This window comes from Petromyzon marinus, chromosome 11, assembly GCF_048934315.1.
Source record: "Petromyzon marinus isolate PM22_M1 ecotype Great Lakes invasive population chromosome 11, UKy_Petmar_22M1.pri1.0, whole genome shotgun sequence".
Taxonomy (NCBI): domain Eukaryota; kingdom Metazoa; phylum Chordata; class Hyperoartia; order Petromyzontiformes; family Petromyzontidae; genus Petromyzon; species Petromyzon marinus.
Window position 1 is genome coordinate 15,469,979 of NC_133677.1, and position 20,567 is coordinate 15,490,545.

General features: G+C 43.4%; 1 protein-coding gene across 5 annotated transcripts in view; it reads left to right on the plus strand.

The window, feature by feature from the left end:
• Window positions 1–1,407: 1,407 nt before the first annotated feature.
• The window catches only part of LOC116941175 (uncharacterized), a 71,186-nt gene continuing 52,026 nt past the window's right edge, over window positions 1,408–20,567 (plus strand). The window contains exons 1-4 of one of the 5 annotated variants that reach the window (XM_076066408.1): window positions 1,408–1,543; window positions 13,752–13,920; window positions 15,513–15,551; window positions 19,403–19,605. In XM_076066408.1, coding sequence (XP_075922523.1) covers window positions 13,753–13,920; window positions 15,513–15,551; window positions 19,403–19,605 — 410 coding nt within the window. In that variant the 5' untranslated portion in view covers window positions 1,408–1,543; window position 13,752. The other 4 variants (XM_076066406.1, XM_076066409.1, XM_076066410.1 and 1 more) reach the window with 4 other exon arrangements.

The window sequence follows — 20,567 nt, forward strand, 5'->3', positions numbered from 1 at the left end:
AAGGAAATCCGCAGGCACCTAGACTCGACTCAAGTCCACAGGTTCTCGACTGCGACCAAAATGACCACGGGCATCCTCCAGGGCTCGCGGTTCCCTCTCCCCACCGTCCCCTGCCCGCCGCCTCTCGCTCTGCCACCTCGCGAGAGACGCGCCTGGATGGCTGCACGTGTTTACGACGACGGCTTTGGCACTGCTAGGAGATGTTAACTCCATCACCTGGTATGCAGGAGCTAGTGGGTTCGATCCCGACCCTGATGCCTGCTGTATATTTGGAGTTTGCGTGTTCTCCTCGTGGTTGTGTAGATTTTGCTCCGGGTCCTCCGGTTTTTTCCTTCCACGAATCAACATCACGCGTTTAGAGTAATTGGCCGCCAAAATCACCAGGTGGTAAACCACTCGCATCGAGCTATCATTTGTGGCCAGGTCGCTTCTGAAAAAGAGCTACAACGCTCAGTGGGGCCTTATCTGGTTTAGTTTGATGAGACCGGGCGGGTGAGCCTCAGGCCGGGGTTTGCCTGCGGGGAAGAACGCGGCTGTGAGTCCCGGTGAGGATGGTGGTGGTGGCAGCAGCGGTAGGAGGAACGCGGCTATCGGGGAGCTGAGCTATCGGGGAGCTGAGCGGTGGTGGCTCTCCTGCTGCACCTAAACCGCACCTCTGATGAGCACGGCTGGATACACGTAGGGTGCATCCCAGCACTGCGGAGGCAGCCACGACGAGGGGGGGTTGGTGGACCACAGCCTCCCTCTCGTGACTCCCTCCCACGCCGCTCTCAGTCGAGGTCTCCATCTCGTGGCTTGCTAGGGAATGGTCGCAGTACAGCAACTGGGTTGGCAGCTCTGTGGGAGCCTGAACGAAACTCAGCTGCTCATCGTGCCTGCGGTCGATAAAGCTCGTACCGTTTTGTGTGGTATTACTAAGGATAGAGAGGCCCCGGCACAGCAATGTGGAGTGGCCGCCAGTGGCGATGCGCGCTGCACACACAAATCACAACAACCGCCATTCGCCACTAAGCGGCGGTGGCGTCACCACGGCGCTTGTGCCAGGCTAGGTGCACGCCACACAAACACAGCGCCTGTGTCACACATTGTTTAGTGATGTTGCTGCTGAATGGCAGTGGGGCACAAGTATCATTGGTCTGTAATAAGCTCGGCACTGATGATAAAGAGGTTGACAGGTATGGTAATGGAAGATGTTTCAGGCAATGGCCTTTCTTCGTGGCACAAAAAGACCAGGGCAATAAAAGTTCGAAGCTGCACTTTACACCACAAGACGAGGCCTGATTCAGATTAAAATTTCAAAAGTTTCGCGTCAACGACGTCATCGCGCTGCCCGCGCTACGACGTCATCGCGCTGCCCGCGCTACATCTTCGCGCTGCCCGCTCTACGACGTCATCGCGCTGCCCGCGCTACGACGTCATCGCCATGAACCGATGCGCGCGACGTCATCTCGCGCGCAAGTCCGCGCATGCGCAGAGCGTGGGCGCGCGCTTTTGAACGCAGAGCCGTTGAGGTTTGAATCCGCGAGGCGACACCAACAGCAAGGTAACTACAACCGCGCTCGACTCACCACTACACTCACCACCACACTCACCTCTCACCACTACACTCACCTCTCACCACTACACTCACCTCTCACCACTACACTCACCACCACACTCACCTCTCACCACTACACTCACTTCTCACCACAACACTCACCCCTCACCACTACACTCACCCCTCACTACTACACTCACCTCACCACTACACTCACCCCTCACCACTACACTCACCTCTCACCACCACACTCACCTCTCACCACCACACTCACCTCTCACCACCACACTCACCTCTCACCACCACACTCACCCCTCACCACTACACTCACCTCTCACCACTACATTCACTAAACTGACTACCACGCTCGACTCACCACCACACTCACCTCTCACCACCACCCTCACCTCTCACCACCACACTCACTAAACTGACTACCGCGCTCTACTCACCACCACACTCACCTCTCACCACTACATTCACTAAACTGACTACCACGCTAGACTCGCCACACTCACTAAACTGACTACCACGCTCTACTCACCACGCTGACTATACACTCCACACTTACTCCACACTTACTACACTCACCACCACACTTGCTCTACTCAATGACACTCAAAGACAAAGATCCCCGTGTAACCTTACCAGACTGTTGGGGCACGCGCTGTTAGCGAGCACCTATGAAGGCCGGCACGGCACGCGAGGCCGTTTGTAGCCACCACCACGCCCAGCCGCCTTTGTATCTAGTTGCGATATTTACACATCGCACCAGGTCAACTCATTTGAGGCTGAGTCGATGTAGAGGGGGGGCAGGACTGGTTCAGATATCCGTCAATTGATGTTGGGACCGCGTGAGCGGGATTCTAATTTGGGTCGCCACAGCGCGGAGCGGTAACTGCTGCGCCACCGCTCCCCACACGCCAACTACACTCCGACCACACTGACTCTACCCTCATCGCTGCACACATTCACTACACGAACGGCTCATTAACTATACACTAGTCACACCATTTCTCCACTCATAAACACGACGGAATACACACGGAGGTGCTGCTCTCACCGATGGTCACCGAATTCGCGGAGACTACAGCGCAATGGCTCGCTCCATTACAATGATGTCGGCTTATTGTTGTTGTTCAAATGGTCATTTAGGCGTTGCTGATTTATTTCCAGTGCCCTCTTAGTGGTGTAAAATCCACATTCCTGTGACGGGGGCAAGCCCTTCAATTGCGTTACCAGTGTTGAGGCGCCGCGGTGGCGAGATGTTAATTACATCGCTTGGTATGCAGGAGGTCATGGGTTCGATGCCTGCTGTATATTTGGAGTTTGTATGTCTCTCTCCCGTGGTCGCGTGTATTTTTCTCCAGGTCCTCCAGTTTTTCCCTTCACATTTAAAACATGTGTTTAGAGTATTTGGCTGCGATAAATGTCCACATGTTGTTAAGCCACTTCTTTGAACGATCTATACAGCTCAATGGGCTATCCCTGGTAAAATAAAATCGGTACTATTTCCCAACAAAGTGGTACATGTTTTACCATCGCTGTCGGTGTTAGTCCATCGTAATGTGAAGGAGCCAAACGTGGCCGTCGCATTTTTGAGATACTCGGCCATGATCAATCCACTGCTGGTTGAAGGCTTTCCCAAACCGTAGCCATATCCTACGGTCTCGCGATGTGACAATCCATTCAACAACAACATGCGAGCCTATGTCATCGCTCCATCTCCCAGCTTGACGTACTTTATGCCTGTTACTTTGGCTGCTGTGGCACCGTTACTGTTGAGCATTAGCCATCATCCCACAGTAGGCGGCAGCATTTCCCCACTGGAATTTAACCGAAGTAAGTGCAAACCCACAACTAAGTCTATGCATCTATTGGCGACGACCGGGTTGATACCATCAGCTGTCACTCCACTTGAGAACGCGGTGTAATCACAGGCGGCTGCCTCGATTCTAACCCAGGATCTCCACGGTGCAGTTCAATGCCTTGACCTCGGCGACCTGTAAAGCCACTGTCTTAACAGTGCATCTCTAACGTGTGTATGTGTTATTTGACCATTAACTCATATCTCTGTCCTGCTCCAATTTCTTTTCCAATGCCCATGTTTCGTATTCATTTGCAATGACAGTTAACATTTCAGAATATTTTCATACTGGAAGAATCCAATTAGATACCAAGCTCTTTTTCACAGATGTCCAGTAGAGGCGGGTCGGAACGTTACAACAAGAAACTATACAAAACACGATAAGAGTACAAAGTATAGCAAAGGTAAACAAATCACTATTTAAAAAATACACTTATTAAAATTATAATTTCGTCACATTTGTACGTTACTTTTCGTGACCAAGTTTAGTTTTACAAAAGCACTCCAACCTGCTGTCGTCCTGTTTATGCCACCATTTTGACGCTGGTCCACCTTCAACGATTACCCTTGGCATGTGATTGTCCTGGGGTGCCGCTGTAGCGAAATGTTAACTACTGTGCGTAGTATACAGGAGGTCGTGGTTTTGTCCCTGACGCCTGCTGTATATTTGGAGTTTGCATGTTCTCCCCATGGTCGCGTGGATTTTCTTCCGGGTCCTCTGGTTTTTCCCTCCACATTTAGAAACATCCGTTTAGAGTATTTGGCTGCAATACATTTTCACGTAATAAGCCACTTGAACTATCATTTGCAGTCGGGTCGCTTCTGAAAAAGAGCTGTATTGCTCAGTTGGCCTTGCCTGGTAAAGTAAAAAATAGTATAGTTTATACGGTACATGTTGGGCCCAGTATTCAGGATGTGACCCAACATAAAATGTATCTAATTTGCTTCAGCGAAATTGATCTTACTTATATAAGTAATTTTGTATCTGTCCGTCTGTCTGTGGACGCAACTTGCGACGCTTTCAACTCACAACTCGTGGGGTTTATGTTTCAAAAAAGTACCCAGATACCACGCGATAAGCCCCGGGGTGAGCCAGCGCTATTTGTATTTGCCATCCGTCAACTTTAAAGTAGTTAAATTAACCTCACCACAGCACTCTGTAAAGTTAGGAGTTAACTGCTATAGAGTCGATAGATACTATTATAGAGTGGTATATACGACTATAGAGTCGGTAGATACTACTGTAGAATTGGTAGATACTACTGTAAAGTTGGGAGATGCTACTGTAGAGTCAGTAAATACTGCTATAGAGTAAGCAGATACTATTCTTTGGGTCTTTCGGTAAAGCCACGTAGATAGAAAAATTCTAAAATGATCATGACGTTTCGATCGCAACACAAGCAATCGTCATCAGGTGAAAAAATATTGCGAGAGAGCTACCGAGGCAGGAGAAAATACAGCGGGAGAGCTGCTGAAACACGAAGTTATATCGGCTTGAGATGGGCTCAGCCCAAGGGTAAGTGGGCGGAGCTAGAGGTGGAATTTGCATGTAAATGTAAGAAGGGTGATGTACCTCCACGATTGCGCAGCTGTGGAGGTGGCCATTGTATTATGAGAGATTAGCATGTCAATGTAAAATGTAAGATCGGTGCAGTCACGAAAGCTTTTAAATTTTGATTTAAAGCTTTCGTGACTGCAGTAATTCATATTCTTAGCTCTTTCGGTAAAGTCACGTTGAAGGGAAACAATAAAATAATAAAATATATAAATATCTATTTTTATTGCTTTATATATTTTATTATTTTATTGTTTCCCTTCAACGTGACTTTACCGAAAGAGCTAAGAATATGAAAGCTTTTAAGTCAAGATTTAAGCAGATACTGCTATTGATTAAGCAGATACTGCTATAGAGTCAGCAGATACTGCTATAAAGTTAGTAGTTACGACTATAATCAGTAGATACTACTAAAGAGTGAATAGATACTACTATAGATTCAGTAGTTACTACTGTAGGGTCAGTAATTACTACTATACAGTCGGTAGATACTACTATAGAGTCGGTATATAATACTACAGTCTGTGGATACCACTACAGTAAGTATATACTGCTGCAGAGTCAGTAGATACGACTATAGAGTCAACAGATACTACTATAGTCAGCAGATGCTACTATTGAGTTAATAGTCACTACTATAGTCAGTTGATACTATAGATTCAGTAGATACTACCTTAGAGGCAGTATATACTACTATAGAGTTGGTTGATACTACTATAGAGTCGGTATATAATACCACAGTCTGTGGATACCACTATAGTAAGTATATACTGCTGCAGAGTCAGTAGATACTGCTATAGTCAGCAGATACTACTATTGAGTTAATAGTTACTACTATAGTCAGTTGATACTTCTTTAACGTCAAAAGATACGACTTTAGATTCAGTAGATACTACCTTAGAGGCAGTATATACTACTATAGAGTCGGTTGATACTACTATAGAGGTGGAAGATACTAGTATAGAGTCAGTAGATACTACGGTTGGTAAATACTACAGTCAGTAGTTACTACTTTAGAGTCGGTAGATACGACTATAGAGTCAGTATATACTGCTATAGTCAGTAGATACTGCTATAGAGTTTGCACATACTGCTATAGAGTCTGCAGATACTACTATCGAGTCAGCAGATACAACTATGGAGTTAGTCGTTACTACTATAGTCAATAGATACTCCTATTGAGTCAATAGATACTATTATAGAGTCGGTAGATACCACTATAGTCATTAGCTAATACTACAGTCAGTAGATTCCACTACAGTCAGTATATACTGCTGCAGAGTCAGTAGTAACGACGAAAGAGTCAGTATATACTGCTATAGAGTCAGCAGATACTACTATAGAGTCGGTAGATACTACTGTAGAACCAGATACTACTTTAGAGTCAGATACGACTATAGAGTCACTATATACTACTCGCTCGATTGTGTGTAGGGTGTGTAGGTATATATGCCTACGCGGGGGTAAAAATATTTTTCGAGGGGGGGGTTGGATCGACAATTTTCAGAAACCCTTTCTATAATTTTTTTGGACTTCTGCAAGCCTCTTATAATTTTGTTGACGGACAAATGGGCAAACGGCACGCCGGGCTTTCACAATAGCTTGGTATTTGTGAATGTTTCTGTTATGTTTTTAAAATAAGTTTTGAAATATCTTTTCCCCCGGGCAACGCCAGGTACTTCCCGCTAGTTTTATTATAAACATATATTTCCAGCTCTGCAATCTCCTTCATGGTAATTTTCTGTCATTCCCTGCCATTGGTTGTACAATATCAGATATAACATTTAGCAAAATATGAGGTTGTTAATATTTTCTCCATTTACGTGTAGGCCTTTGCTTCTCGAATCCAATTTTCGGAAAACGTGCAAATGTCACTGAATAGCTTCATAGAAGGTGTATTCCGGTCTTCCCGTGTGTTTGTTGCGTCGTGCAATGGGATTGTATCTTATATAAAATAAATGTTCATTAATATTTTGTACATAGGCCTTGACTGTGTATTCACAAATATCATTAATGGGTTTAGCAACGTAAAAAAACCCAGGAATCATTGCAGCTGATATGAATGTGTGGCACTTGGAGTGTGCAGACGATGCGGTTTCTTGGTCAGGCAGGAGTTGTGCAGCTGTTTGAGGTCTTAGACATAGAGGCCAGAACACTGGGATCTTATGGGGCAAGCTTTGCGAATACAAAGTTTATGGAAGTAGAAATTGGGCTCCTATAGTAGTAGGTCTCAAGTCCTGGAAGGAGGAAAGACGTTGAGGTGGTAGAACATGCGAGTCTCAACAGGTGAGAGCCTTGAGATGTCACTTGAAGGTGGATGGTCCTTGGGCCCTGGGAATATGCAGTGGCTGGTCAGCCAGGACAGCCCTGGCTGGATTTAGAAATGTCAACTGAGATTATTTTGCATGCCACTGTAGTATCATTAACTTTCTGGAGCTGGACACAGCAGTGCCCATGCTTCTGTCTTGACTAATTGAACTCTTGTTTGCCCACCTGTTAAGTGTTCTGGATTGCACAGAGATAACCATATGCATAAGACTATGAAATGACAACATTGCAATATAGTGAAAGATAGTAATATGCCAAGAAGGATGCTGATAAGTTAACCATTTTCATTCAATTATACCTTTAATTAATACAAAAAATCACAATAAGCTAGCTAGTTGGTAGTTTGGAGGTGTTTTCCAACCAGCTGCAAGAATGTTGATGCTGGTACAACTCCTCACTGTGTGGCTGTTAAGTGGTTTTATTTGGCAGATACGCTGGTGTACTGTTAACTTTGGTTCACAATTTAAACCAAAATATAAATTTGTGTCGTCATGCATGAATACAGAATAGGGGAGAGTTGAAAGTGCCGTAACATATCTGGTTTTACTGACCTGCTCCCCACTTCTATTAATATTTCACTGGCATCCACTACAGTAAGTGTATCCCTGATGCTCAATTTAGAGCTGAACAGCACGTTATGTGCAACATACAGTGCTGTGTGCTGGGATAAACAATCTGTATCGTGATCTTTACTCACTCTTTCTAGTGTTTTAAGTAATTTGTTCTATCCCCAAAATTGTTTAAGTGATTTCTTTAAATGGTGTTTTGTCTATTTATTTCGTTCTCGGTATGGTGATCTGGTGTATATAATGGATGGATATGTATTCTCAAATAAGTCAATAACATCTGGTGCAAATATATGGATATATACAGTGAGGGAAAAGAGTATTTGATCCCCTGCTGATTTTGTACGTTTGCCCACTGACAAAGAAATTATCAGTCTATAATTTTAATGGTGGGTTTATTTGAACAGTGAGAGACAGAATAACAACAAGAAAATCCAGAAAAACGCATGTCAAAATGTTATAAATTGATTTCATTTTAATGAGGGAAATAAATATTTGACCCCCTCTCAATCAGAAAGATTTCTGGCTCCCAGGTGTCTTTTATACAGGTAACGAGCTGAGATTAGGAGCACACTCTTAAAGGGAGTGCTCCAGATCTCAGCTTGTTACCTGTATAAAAGACACCTGTCCACAGAAGCAATCAATCAATCAGATTCCAAACTCTCCACCATGGCCAAGACCAAAGAGCTCTCCAAGGATGTCAGGGACAAGATTGTAGACCTACACAAGGCTGGAATGGGCTACAAGACCATTGCCAAGCAGCTTGGTGAGAAGGTGACAACAGTTGGTGCGATTATTCGCAAATGGAAGAAACACAAAAGAACTGTCAATCTCCCTCGGCCTGGGGCTCCATGCAAGATCTCACCTCGTGGAGTTGCAATGATCATGAGAACGGTGAGGAATCAGCCCAGAACTACACGGGAGGATCTTGTCAATAATCTCAAGCCAGCAGGAACCATAGTCACCAAGAAAATGGTAACACACTACGCCGTGAAGGACTGAAATCCTGCAGCGCCCGCAAGGTCCCCCTGCTCAAGAAAGCACATATACATGCCCGTCTGAAGTTTGCCAATGAACATCTGAATGATTTAGAGGGCAACTGGTTGAAAGTGTTGTGGTCAGATGAAACCAAAATGGAGCTCTTTGGCATCAACTCAACTCGCCATGTTTGGAGGAGGAGGAATGCTGCCTATGACCCCAAGAACACCATCCCCACCGTAAAACATGGAGGTGGAAACATTATGCCTTGGGGGTGTTTTTCTGCTAAGGGGACAGGACAACTTCACCGCATCAAAGGGACGATGGACGGGGCCATGTACCGTCAAATCTTGAGTGAGACCCTCCTTCCCTCAGCCAGGGCATTGAAAATGGGGTATGGATGGGTATTCCAGCATGACAATGACCCAAAACACACGGCCAAGGCAACAAATGAGTGGCTCAAGAAGAAGCACATTAAGGTCCTGGAGTGGCATAGCCAGTCTCCAGACCTTAATCCCATAGAAAATATGTGGAGGGAGCTGAAGGTTCGAGTTGCCAAACGTCAGCCTCGAAACCTTAATGACTTGGAGAAGATCTGCAAAGAGGAGTGGGACAAAATCCCTCCTGAGATGTGTGCAAACCTGGTGGCCAACTACAAGAAATGTCTGACTTCTGTGATTGCCAACAAGGGTTTTGCCACCAAGTACTAAGTCATGTTTTGCAGAGGGGTCAAATACTTATTTCCCTCATTAAAATGCAAATCAATTGATAACATTTTTGACATGAATTTTTCTGGATTTTTGTTGTTATTCTGTCTCTCACTGTTCAAATAAACCTATTGTAGTGCCTTGGATTCACTCGGACGACAATCGCCTTTCCTCCACCGTCACTTTTATTTCCATCGTTCCACACACACTATAATTTCTCCTCTCCGCGCTCCGCCAACTCGAACACTCGAATTCCCCTCAGCACCGTCCGCTCATACTCCTTGTCTCCCCACACAGTCTCTTCTTCACTCCCCGCACACACAGTGGTTCTATCTCTATCTCCTCACACACAGTGACTCGTCTCTCTTCACATGCAGTGACTTGTCCCCCACACACAGTGACTTGTCTATCTCTTCACACACAGTGACTCGTCTACCTCTTCTCACACAGTGACTTGTCTATCTCTTCACACACAGTGACTTATCTATCTCTTCACACACAGTGACTTATCTATCGCTAACTCTCCCTGTACCTACCTATACCGTAACTTCCACTCTGATAACGCTAACCCTCGCTATCGCTATTTATTGTCCTCTGGGTTCGGCTCTCAATCTATTCCTCACTAACACTTGCCGGCTCCCCTCTTCGCATCTCTCTCTCTACCCGCTGCTGTCTCCACTTCTCGCCAACAAACTCCCCCGCCGTCCAAATCACCTAGCGTTTTATCCCCTTTCAAATCAGCCTTAATTAATTGCCACGTGCCTCGCTGGCATTTTCTCGCCAGCTCGCACCTGTCCAACGGCCCAGACTTCGTGACACCGCCACTTAACGCTAACAGCCTCTCGACCAATCACAGCCCTCGTGCCTTGACTCCCTTAATTACTTTGGCTTGCTTACTCCACCCGTGACTTCACCACCTGCCCGACCTTATGTGACCCACACTGTTTGTATGTACTGTATATGGCCAATTTACCCATGTGTATCTTCTACTCCACTACACTACCATTAAAATTATAGACTGATCATTTGTTTGTCAGTGGGCAAACGTACTAAATCAGCAGGAGATCAAATACTTTTTTTCCCTCACTGTATTCACAAATAACATTGCAATTGTGATCCGAGTTCATGACTTCTAAAGGAGCTATATTATAATACTCACATTTTGGTCGTCCGTGATATCTATGGTGTAGACATTTTGTTCTCATGAATGACCAGATAAACCTGTTATTAAGGTTATGAATTGTATTATGTCCAGCCTTGGGATTCTCAAAAACGATACGGACACATTGTAACCTCTCGGCCAATTTGAGTGGCAGTCTTGTGGATGATAATGCGTGTGGGGTGGTGGTGGGGGAGGGGGTGGCAGCTGGAGGAAGTGGTCTAATTTTAGGGAGTGGCCAAACAATTCTGTCTGGAATGGTCAACGTGCTACCTTACTACTCTAGTCGGGGGCAGTCAATGGGACGAGGATTCCCGAGGGAGTTAATGCCCCTCCAGGGCTCACACTACATTCCCTCGTACATGATTGACCATAAAAGGTACTTTTAAACCTGAGTAACCGGCAGTGACAGAAAATAAATAAACAAATGCTTGCCCTTTAATTTTCCATGCTGCCGGGCACCTCGTGACTCAGTCCCTCCTGGATGCCCAGAGGAGTGAGGTAATTCCACGTGACTTCGGGTTTGGCAAGAGAGAGTGTGTGTGTCTTCTGAGGGTGTCGAGTTTGGGAGCGTTTCGCTACCACATGTGGCTCGTCACCCCCCACCCCCCCCCCCGCGTGGTGGGAGGAGTAAACAGAGAGAGAGAGAGGGGAGGCTGCTGGGGTGAGGTGGCAGGGCGTGTTGCAGGCGGCGGGACCCACTGCGTCGTGCGCCCGCGTGGTCTCCCCCGCAGCTTGTGAGTGCTCTCCGTGGCTCTTGGACGACTTAGCGCGGCACCAACCACTACTTGCTTACTGCTGCAGTACCTAGCGACTTCTACCACATTGTATACGCCTGATCAAGTGGGTGGTGGTTTCTTCTTTGCGGTTACCACAGTGGCTGGAACGTCGCTCATCGTGGTAGGTGCTATAAACTCAGTTTGTGGAAATGTCAGTTTCCGTATTAAAAACGTACATTGTGCCATCTGTTACAATTCATAGTATAATACAGTGACATTCAACTGGTACTTTTCATACACAATATAATCCTTGAGAGTGTAACATGAACTTTCGCAATGTGAAGAATTTTAAACCATGTAAAGTTAAATATTTGATTTGCGAATTGTTTATTTTATTAAAGTAGGTAATATGAATATTGACGCTATTGTAATGATCTTTAGATGATAAAAACATGTTTGGCCTTTAATACACTGCTTAGGTAATATGTAAGTGTTAAAAATGTTGGAATGTTTAAATGGTATCGTTTGTGGAGAGAGTGTTAACCCGAAGCCCTGTGTGTGAGTAGAGCTATGGGTGACGATAGGCGAATGCAGGGGAAGTGTGCGCCCGAAGTTATCCGCCACGAGGTGAACCTGACCTCGAGGGGTTTGGCTTGTGAGAGAATAGCAGCACTCTTCCCGTGCAGTGTTTTCCTGTCCAGTGTGGACAGCTGTGAGCATCCACCAAAGAAGAAAAAGCAGAACATTGTAAAGTTACTTTCTTGGGTAGAGGAGTCTTGTGTCTGTAAACTTTATGCAGACTAGATCAGTCATACTGATTCATGTCAATTATATTTTTGCACGATGTAAAGGTAAAAACCTTTGATAGTCTTGTCAAGCCTCGCCGTTGTAGTTTGTTGTGTAATGTGGTGTCATGCCTGGGATATGTTTTCGTCTGTGTTTTGGGTACTTTCTCCTTATGATTTTATCAGTTTTAACAACTTTGTTTTCTCTTAAATAAAAATTACATTCCGGTTGTGGTTTTGTATCATTTCACTTGACACATACATTTCCATGTATGTATGTTGAACTACTTTTTGCACCATACACAGCCAACCGTGCTAATCAGAGGTGCAGGGGAAGACCAACATACGGGTAGCTGGTAACGCAACCACCTTGTGTCAGAGACTGAAAGATGCTCTCGAAAAACTACTGCTGAAGTCGCTTCCATGGAACCCTTGATCCTCTTTAGGGGATCACTTTGTTATGCTTTGCACAATGGTCTTCATGTCAATCAAACTGAAATGTGTAAGACCATTTAATGTGGTGTCAAAATTTGTGCAGTCATTGGTGACGATGCCAAAAATGTCAACTTTGCACCTGAGAACACGGTTTAACCACGGACGTTTGCCCTGAATCAAACCTAGGATCTCAGCAGTGCCAGGTTCAGTGCTCTAACCCTTGAGCCACCTGTCCACCCTGTGATTTAAACAATTTTGAGGGCCGCCCATGCAATAAAAAAGGTGATCTTTAAAGTAAACTTTGCCCTTGCATGCCAGACCTCTAAAAGAGAATGTAAATTATATGTAAAGCCTTTGAATGTTCATCTTTAACCTTCGAACCGTAAAAATGTTAAGTATTGTAAGTGTTTTATTACCTTCAAATGTAGGTATAAATTTGGTTGCACTCTACATACATTGCTACATACAGTAAACTTCCAGCTATCTGGAATTCAAGTATCTGGAATTTTTTGACTGAGCCAGACCGTGTCTGGAAAAATTAAAAAAAATATTCAGTGAGCCAAAAATCCAGCCCACATTTAGACAATTCCAAACAGCCGCCAGGCCGGCACTCCTAGACCGGCACTCCTCTGGCGCGCACCCACAGCGCGCAGCCAACGTCATGAGTGTGACGACCAAAGTGTGCTGTGAGGTGTTGTGATGTACAGTGAGTGTTAATGTTAAGTTTACTAAACTGTATCATGAGTTTAGTTTTCTCAAAAGCTTAAATGGTATACAATGACACCCCTGTGGTCTTGTCAAAGGGATCAACACAGCTGCATTGCATCGGTGGTGAGTACATTACTACCGTGTGCAATAATATAAATCTTTGTTTACCTTAAGTGGCCTCATACACGCAGCACACTCGCACTGGTCAGGATCGTTAAAGGTTAGTAGCTCTGACTAACGCTTCACTGTTTTCAGGGACCAGATAGTGTGTAATAAAAACAGCGTGTTTGAGACCTGGCTTGCAGCGTCACTGGATAAGAGTTCTGATGTTGAGTTGGCGAGGGGTGTGTGTTGATTATTTGTCATTTTATGGTTTTTTTAATGTGTGTATCGTTATTTTTTTCCAGGATGAGTTCTTCATTCGTGGAAAACCTCATTGATTGGGGAGATTTGGATGAAATCGAAGCAACTTCATCTGCCACTTTGGAGAAGACCGTTGCTGGAGCTTGTCTTTTAAAACCGTCCATTCTGAAGGCATCTCAAAAGGACAATTTATTTCCGTCCAAACCCAATAAGGTGATACTTTTTTCCTTTTTATCATACAAGGTTAGGGACCCATTGATAATCGACCGTAATAAATTACTTGGTCCAGGTGGGTATCTCATCACCCTCACACTACCCCTGTGCGTACCCCTCCCAAACAGCACAAACATATCTGTTATATAATTTTGAAATGTTTTCGCATCATGAGCCACGTTATTGTAAATGGTAGAGTAGATAAATAACACTCGGGTTTGTAAGCCAATTTGGCCAAATTATTGGGTCAAACGTCCAATTTATTGACAATTTCAACCGAATTCACATAACTGGGATATACGCTTTCACTTGTCACCTCATTGAAATGTCAGAATCGGTCTGGAGGGAGTTCTCCAGCTATACATGATGCCACTGCACCACACTGCCACCCCAGTCTAGCAGTGATGCACGCGCAACAATCCTATGAAGTATTTTTCAGCAATAGATTTAAAGTATTGTATTTACGTTTCCAAAAGGATGGTTTCTTGTTGTACATGTGTTGTTTAGGTATTGTCACACGCTTCGTGATGGGATCCGTTCAATTTTGGGCCAGTCTCGGCTATTTAAAGATGATATTGCAAAGGGTGCTCAGGTGCCAAAGTATGTTTCAATTTGGTTTCACATGGAGTAGCTGAGGTGCTCAATAATATTTTGGTCCAAATTGACAGTACAGCAGTTTCTTGATACTTCCAGTTTTGTAGGGTAGCTAATTAGGCTGTCAACAAATATACGCAGAAGTGCAGATTGCCGTTTTGGGATATTATTGGAGGTGATACTAAATAATTTATTTACATGCGTATTATATCATTTGAGTTGATTTTGTTTAAATAGTTAAGTATTGTCCTGCCGAAGGTTAGAATAATGCGAAATCTTTTCGCGGTAGTGAATTGTTTGTTCCCTCTTTGATGTTCTGAGGCCTCAGAAAGGACGGTCTTCATAACGTGCAATTAGATGAAGGGTCACACGTGTGTCAGTTACTTCCACGGTCACACACGTGTCAGTTGCTTCAACAGTCACACGCGTGTCAGTTACTTCCACGGTCACACACGTGTCAGTTGCTTCCACGGGTTTACGATCAGAGGGGTGGTGGTGTGACCGCATCGGCAGGGCAACAGGTAACCGTCTACAAGCCAATTAATATTTGTGATGTCTTGTGTACACATAGACATGGCATCTTGTATTATATAATTAATGACATCACCCTGTTGTGTATTTTGTTTGGTTAGTTGGGAGTCTTTAGTGTCATTGGAAGTATCTTATACTTACCAAGTCAAAGGTGAAATTTTGTGAAGTATCCTGATCCAGTCGGGATGGCTGCCTTGTTTCAGCATGAATAGATACATTAAAATAAATGAATTATAAAAAAATATATACTTTTGCGTGATCAAAGAGTTTTGTTAATTGATTAATAGTTGCACCTTCTAAGTTCCTTTCCTGTAAGAACATTCCGTATGAAACACATCAATGGTTTTATAATTTGCCTGTCACTGATAGATCTTGAATTAGTACGGAGACCAAATGAAAGTTTTGCTTTTATTAAATGATAAACTGTGTTCTATTTTTTTCCCCACCCAAAACTTTTTCTCACAAAGAAAAAAATGGGCAATGAAGAAAGTAGTCCGCAAAGTGAGGTAGGACGAGCACCCTGCTCACGGCTGCTGCGTGGCGGTGTTCTTAACAAGCGCGATTGTCAGCGGTTGTGCGCTGCTGCTGTTGTTGAGGTTTCCTAATGCCTGCACGCCAGCTTAGTCTTGCATTGCACATTAATGCATGAAATCTTATTCCACATCTTCTTAATATCATCAAAAAAGTTACCGATGCATACAATTTGACAGTGTTTGTGCAGGCTACTTGGCTGAATAATGTTTGTTACCAACACTTGCTTGTGTGGTTGCACCACTGGAGAATTCACATGTAGGTGCTTGATAGGGGTGTCCACTTTGGAAGCAGAAATACATTTTGTAACCTCTATCATTTACTTATTTGGAACACTTTCTTATTCGCTTCTTGTCAGTGTGCTTATTTTAGGGTTGCCGCAATATCAGGTTATACGATATTAAATTTCGCAATGTGTGATGATTCACGATCTCAGTTTACTTTGTCATTGGTATTTTATGTCTTTATCATCTTGTTTTTGTGCTTTGTTCTACTTCATACAAATAAAAATTGCCAAATCGTCACTCCCTGGCAGTTCACTGTTCACTTAATTGAAGCCTGCCATAAGTATTCTAATCGTGGTAACTGCAATCTTTGATGCTTACAAAACATGTGCCGTCAGGCATAATATAATAAAATCTGTCAGTTGTGTTATAATAAGGTCATTTAATGAGTAGTATATTTTTTCTTAACTTTAATGTTAATTATTCTTTGAATCATATTTTTCTAAAATTTTTATGAAATTGCGATATTGAGCAAAATGGACAATACGATTATTGTGCGAATTTTATCGTACAATATAACCTCGGACTATTTTATGATACCGGCAAAACATTGGCCCGTAGATGTATTGCTATATCACGGCAACCCTAGTATATATTTGCCGAGTTGCAGGTTGTATGTATGTATGTTAAACTTCTTTGGCACCTTACATAGCCAACTGTGCTAATTGGAGGTCCAGGGGAAGGACAATTAACTAAACACAAAAAAACGGTTTCACAGTTAAAGTGTGAACACACTTTAATCTTCACAGGTAATTATTGAATGGCTGCCTGTCGCTTCCTTATCACTCTTGTTTTACCACTGACTAGCACGGCCTTTGTTCCTTTGGAACTTCGTATCTTTATTCCTCTGCAAATGTCAGTCAACTCATCCATAATACAGGTTTGTTTTGGGGTGCTAGCCAGATTTGGCTGTCTGCCTGATGATCGTAGTTTGTAATTACTGGTGAAACGTCGTACTCGGATTGTAACTGTTGCGTATTTGCTCTCCAACACACCGGTGTGCTGTACTCGTAACGGATTGGCATGTTCTGTTTACGTGACAAACCTTTCTAATTTTCTGTGTCGGGCGGTGGCCGGTTTAACAACACATTTATATTTATGCGATCTAACCCAACAAAAATGATATTGGTCGCGAAAGCCTGCGTGTTAATCAGTCAACTCATTCTGACAATTTAGACTGTTTCCTCATCCGCACTGTGCTCACACACATGATTACAGGGCTCGACGAACTGCACAACGCTGTAACTCGTTGCACCGCGCAAGTCCCACATAACCTTGCTGAATTCAATGAGAGAGTTTATTCAAATCTGCTTTATTTTCCTTAGTTTCTTCCGTCGCTGGACACTTTGTATCGTAGCCCTTTGGACCCGTGCTCAGCAATGTCAAAAAGTGTCTCCCACATGTCTCTTATAGCTCATCTGAATGCACCTTCTGTTTTCTAGTATCTCATTGGATTGTCGATCATCTCATAGATTGTTTGAATGCTTCCTATTTTTTATCAATCCTGAATACATATTCACCCTTTCTCGGTGTCTTCTATCCAAGCGTGTCTTTTACATCTCTGCATCTGTCACTTGTCTACACCTCTTGTCCCACCACCTCTATTGCCTCTGCTCAAGCCACTATATCTCTCTTGTGTACTTTTCATCTCAACATCCCTGTCATCTTTATCTTTCCTCTCATCTTACTGCATCTGCCTTGTCCACGTTGTTAATTTACAACATTTGCCTTAAGTCTACATCTCATCACTGTCACATCTACATTTCTCTTCTGTCATCTAATTACACGTCTGCCTGTCTATCTATCTCACATTTCTCTCATTTTCATGTGCTCTTATCTCAGTACCACTGTCTCAGCTCGCCATGGTGGCGAGATTGACTACCTCGCCTGTTATACGTGGGTTCTATCCCAACCCTGATTTGGAGTTTATATGTTCTCCCCGTAGTCGTGTGGATTCTTCTCCGGGTCCTCCAGTTTTTCCCTCCACTTTTAGAAACATGCGTTAAGAGTATTTGGCTGCTATAAATTTCCACATGATAAGCCACTTCATTATGCGACCTCCTTTGCCAGAAACAAGATATAGGAATAGGTTTTACCCTTTTAACTGGCACAAAAACTGACACCTTTATTCAAGGCATCATGTTTGCAATGACCACAACACAAGCAGTCAAAATGCAAACAAAAAAGACAACTCTGATAAAAGGACAGTGCATATTATTATCAGAGTTGTCTTTTTGTTTGCATTTTGACTGCTTGTGTTGTGGTCATTGCAAACATGATGCCTTGAATAAAGGTGTCAGTTTTTGTGCCAGTTAAAAGGGTAAAACCTATTCCTATAAGCCACTTCGTTGAGCTATCATTTGTGGCCAAGTCGCTGAGTGGGTTTTATATATTTTTTATATTTTTATAATTTTATTGTTTCCCTTCTATGTGACTTTACCAAAAGAACCAAGAATATTAAAATAAAGCTAGTTTATTTTTCACATCTCACTTCTGTGTCTATCCTATCTACACCTACTTCCATCTCACTACATCTGTGCTTTGTCAATATCTCTCATCTCACTTAATAAGTTTCTTTAGTTTATACAGTAAAACCTCACGGGGTCCAATTCGGATTAACTGGGATTCATGGTATGCCGGAAAGGCTACCGAAAAGTAAATAAAAAATGTAAACCCCCTCAAAAACCCTCTGATCATAGCACTGTTTGCGGGGTATACAGGCTGTGCACTTTAGAGCACGGTGGAAAAGCGCGATGCTAATCTTGTGCAGGCAATTGCCATCCGTGACCATTTAATACAGCATATTTGATTGGCGCGCAAGTGTACGATCAGTTGTAAAGTGCTCCACGATTGCTCGTCTGATATCCGTTGTATGACGTTAGGTGAACATTGCACTCGTACACGACTCTCAGACTCTTTAACTGTACGGTGCACATAATTTTAGAGGGGGTTATTAAACAGTAAAACTTAAAATAGTTTTTAAAATGTGGTATTTATTTATTAACTTATCACATGTCAGTGAAATGTGTGAGGTGTGTATTACTTATAAATAAAATGTAACGTGTATAATTATTCATTGATTAATTGTGATATGCCTGATGTTCCCTTTAAATGGAAACATTTTTTCCTTACGGAGTCTGGCTGTCAAAGTTTTACTGTATTTTCTTATCGTTAAGATATGTCTCACCACTTCTCTCATTACTACATCTCTTAAGACTCCTCTTTGGGTTTGATTTAAGGTCTGGCGGGATACCTAATTTAATTGTTTGGCAGAAGAATAGCAAAAAACGTGTTAAATGTACCCCATAAGTTTGCCAAAACTATATAAAATAGTAATTGTTGCTACATAGCGGGTGATCTAGGCCTTCCTTGTGACACAAGTTTAAAGAAATTTGAGTTACTTTATTGAATGGTTCCTCTGGTGTACATGGTTCTCGTGGTTATGACACTGTTTACATTTTACAACATGTGCACACGATACACCTAAATGAAATTGTGCACACGTGGGCGGCTGCACTGAGTGCGCGTTTATCCCAACGCAGGTCACGTTTCAGACACCTCGACGCGACCCTGTCACCAAGAAGCCGCTGTCTCCAGCGGTAGGCGTGTGGGGAGGAGGCCTTCTCGTTGCACCGCGCGAAGAGGAGACCCCTTCGTCCCCACTACAACTCGTAGAGTCCAGCCCTGCGCCGCTGCTGCTGGGGGCAGGGGGAGACCTTGCTGCAGTGCAAAGCACAGGAGCCGGGTAAGATCTCTCTCTTGGTGATGCTCGTGGGGCGATGACGTTGCCTCGGCAGTAGCACGTTTTCCGCTTGTTGTGGAGGTAGCGAGATGTTAACAACCTCGTTTGGTATGCAGGAGGTCGTGAGTTCGGTCCCGACCCTGTGACACCTGTATATTTGGAGTTTGCATGTCTTTCTCTTCCCACTTGCATGGATTTTTCTTTGGGTCCTCCGGTTTTCCCCTTCCATTTAGAAACATGCATTTAGATTATTTGGCTGCTATAAATTTCCACATTAGCCACTTCGTTGAGCTTTCATTTGTGCCCAGGCCGCTTCTGAAAAAGAGCTATACAGTTGAGTGGGCCTAACCTGGTATAAAAAATAAATATTCATTTAGGTTCACAGTTCAAATCGACCAGCTGCCCTAGTTGATACTAAGGCTGTTATAACCGTTAAAATACGTGCCGTCTGCTTCACAGTTGGCATTAAAGATCCCATGATGTAATTCACAAAAATAGGCCATTATGTGCTGGCGTCATGGTTCACATTTGAAAAACTACCAGCAAGTTTCTCAGTTTGGATTAGGCATAGCAATCATCCCTTCGACTGCAAACTCTTGGCACGGCCCTCCTGAAAAAACAGTTGCGAGGCTTTCCTGGGTAAGCAAGTGTGATAATAAAAGAAAAAGAAAACATCCTCGATATACCGGTTTTATTAACCAAATATAGTAACACGATGTTGAAATTGTGGTTTAGTGCACAATTGTACTTTTAAAAATTAATTGAATAGGACTGCAGATGATCCTTTCCCTGCTGTCCCTGCCACTCCTGTAAGAACTATATAATAAAAATGAGAACCATATTATTTATTTATTAGTTTTTAAAATTTCATTTTATATTCTATCTATGTGACTACCGAAAGAACCAAGAATATGAACTATATAATTACCCACAGTCCCAGAAATACTTAAGTACAATCACAAGAA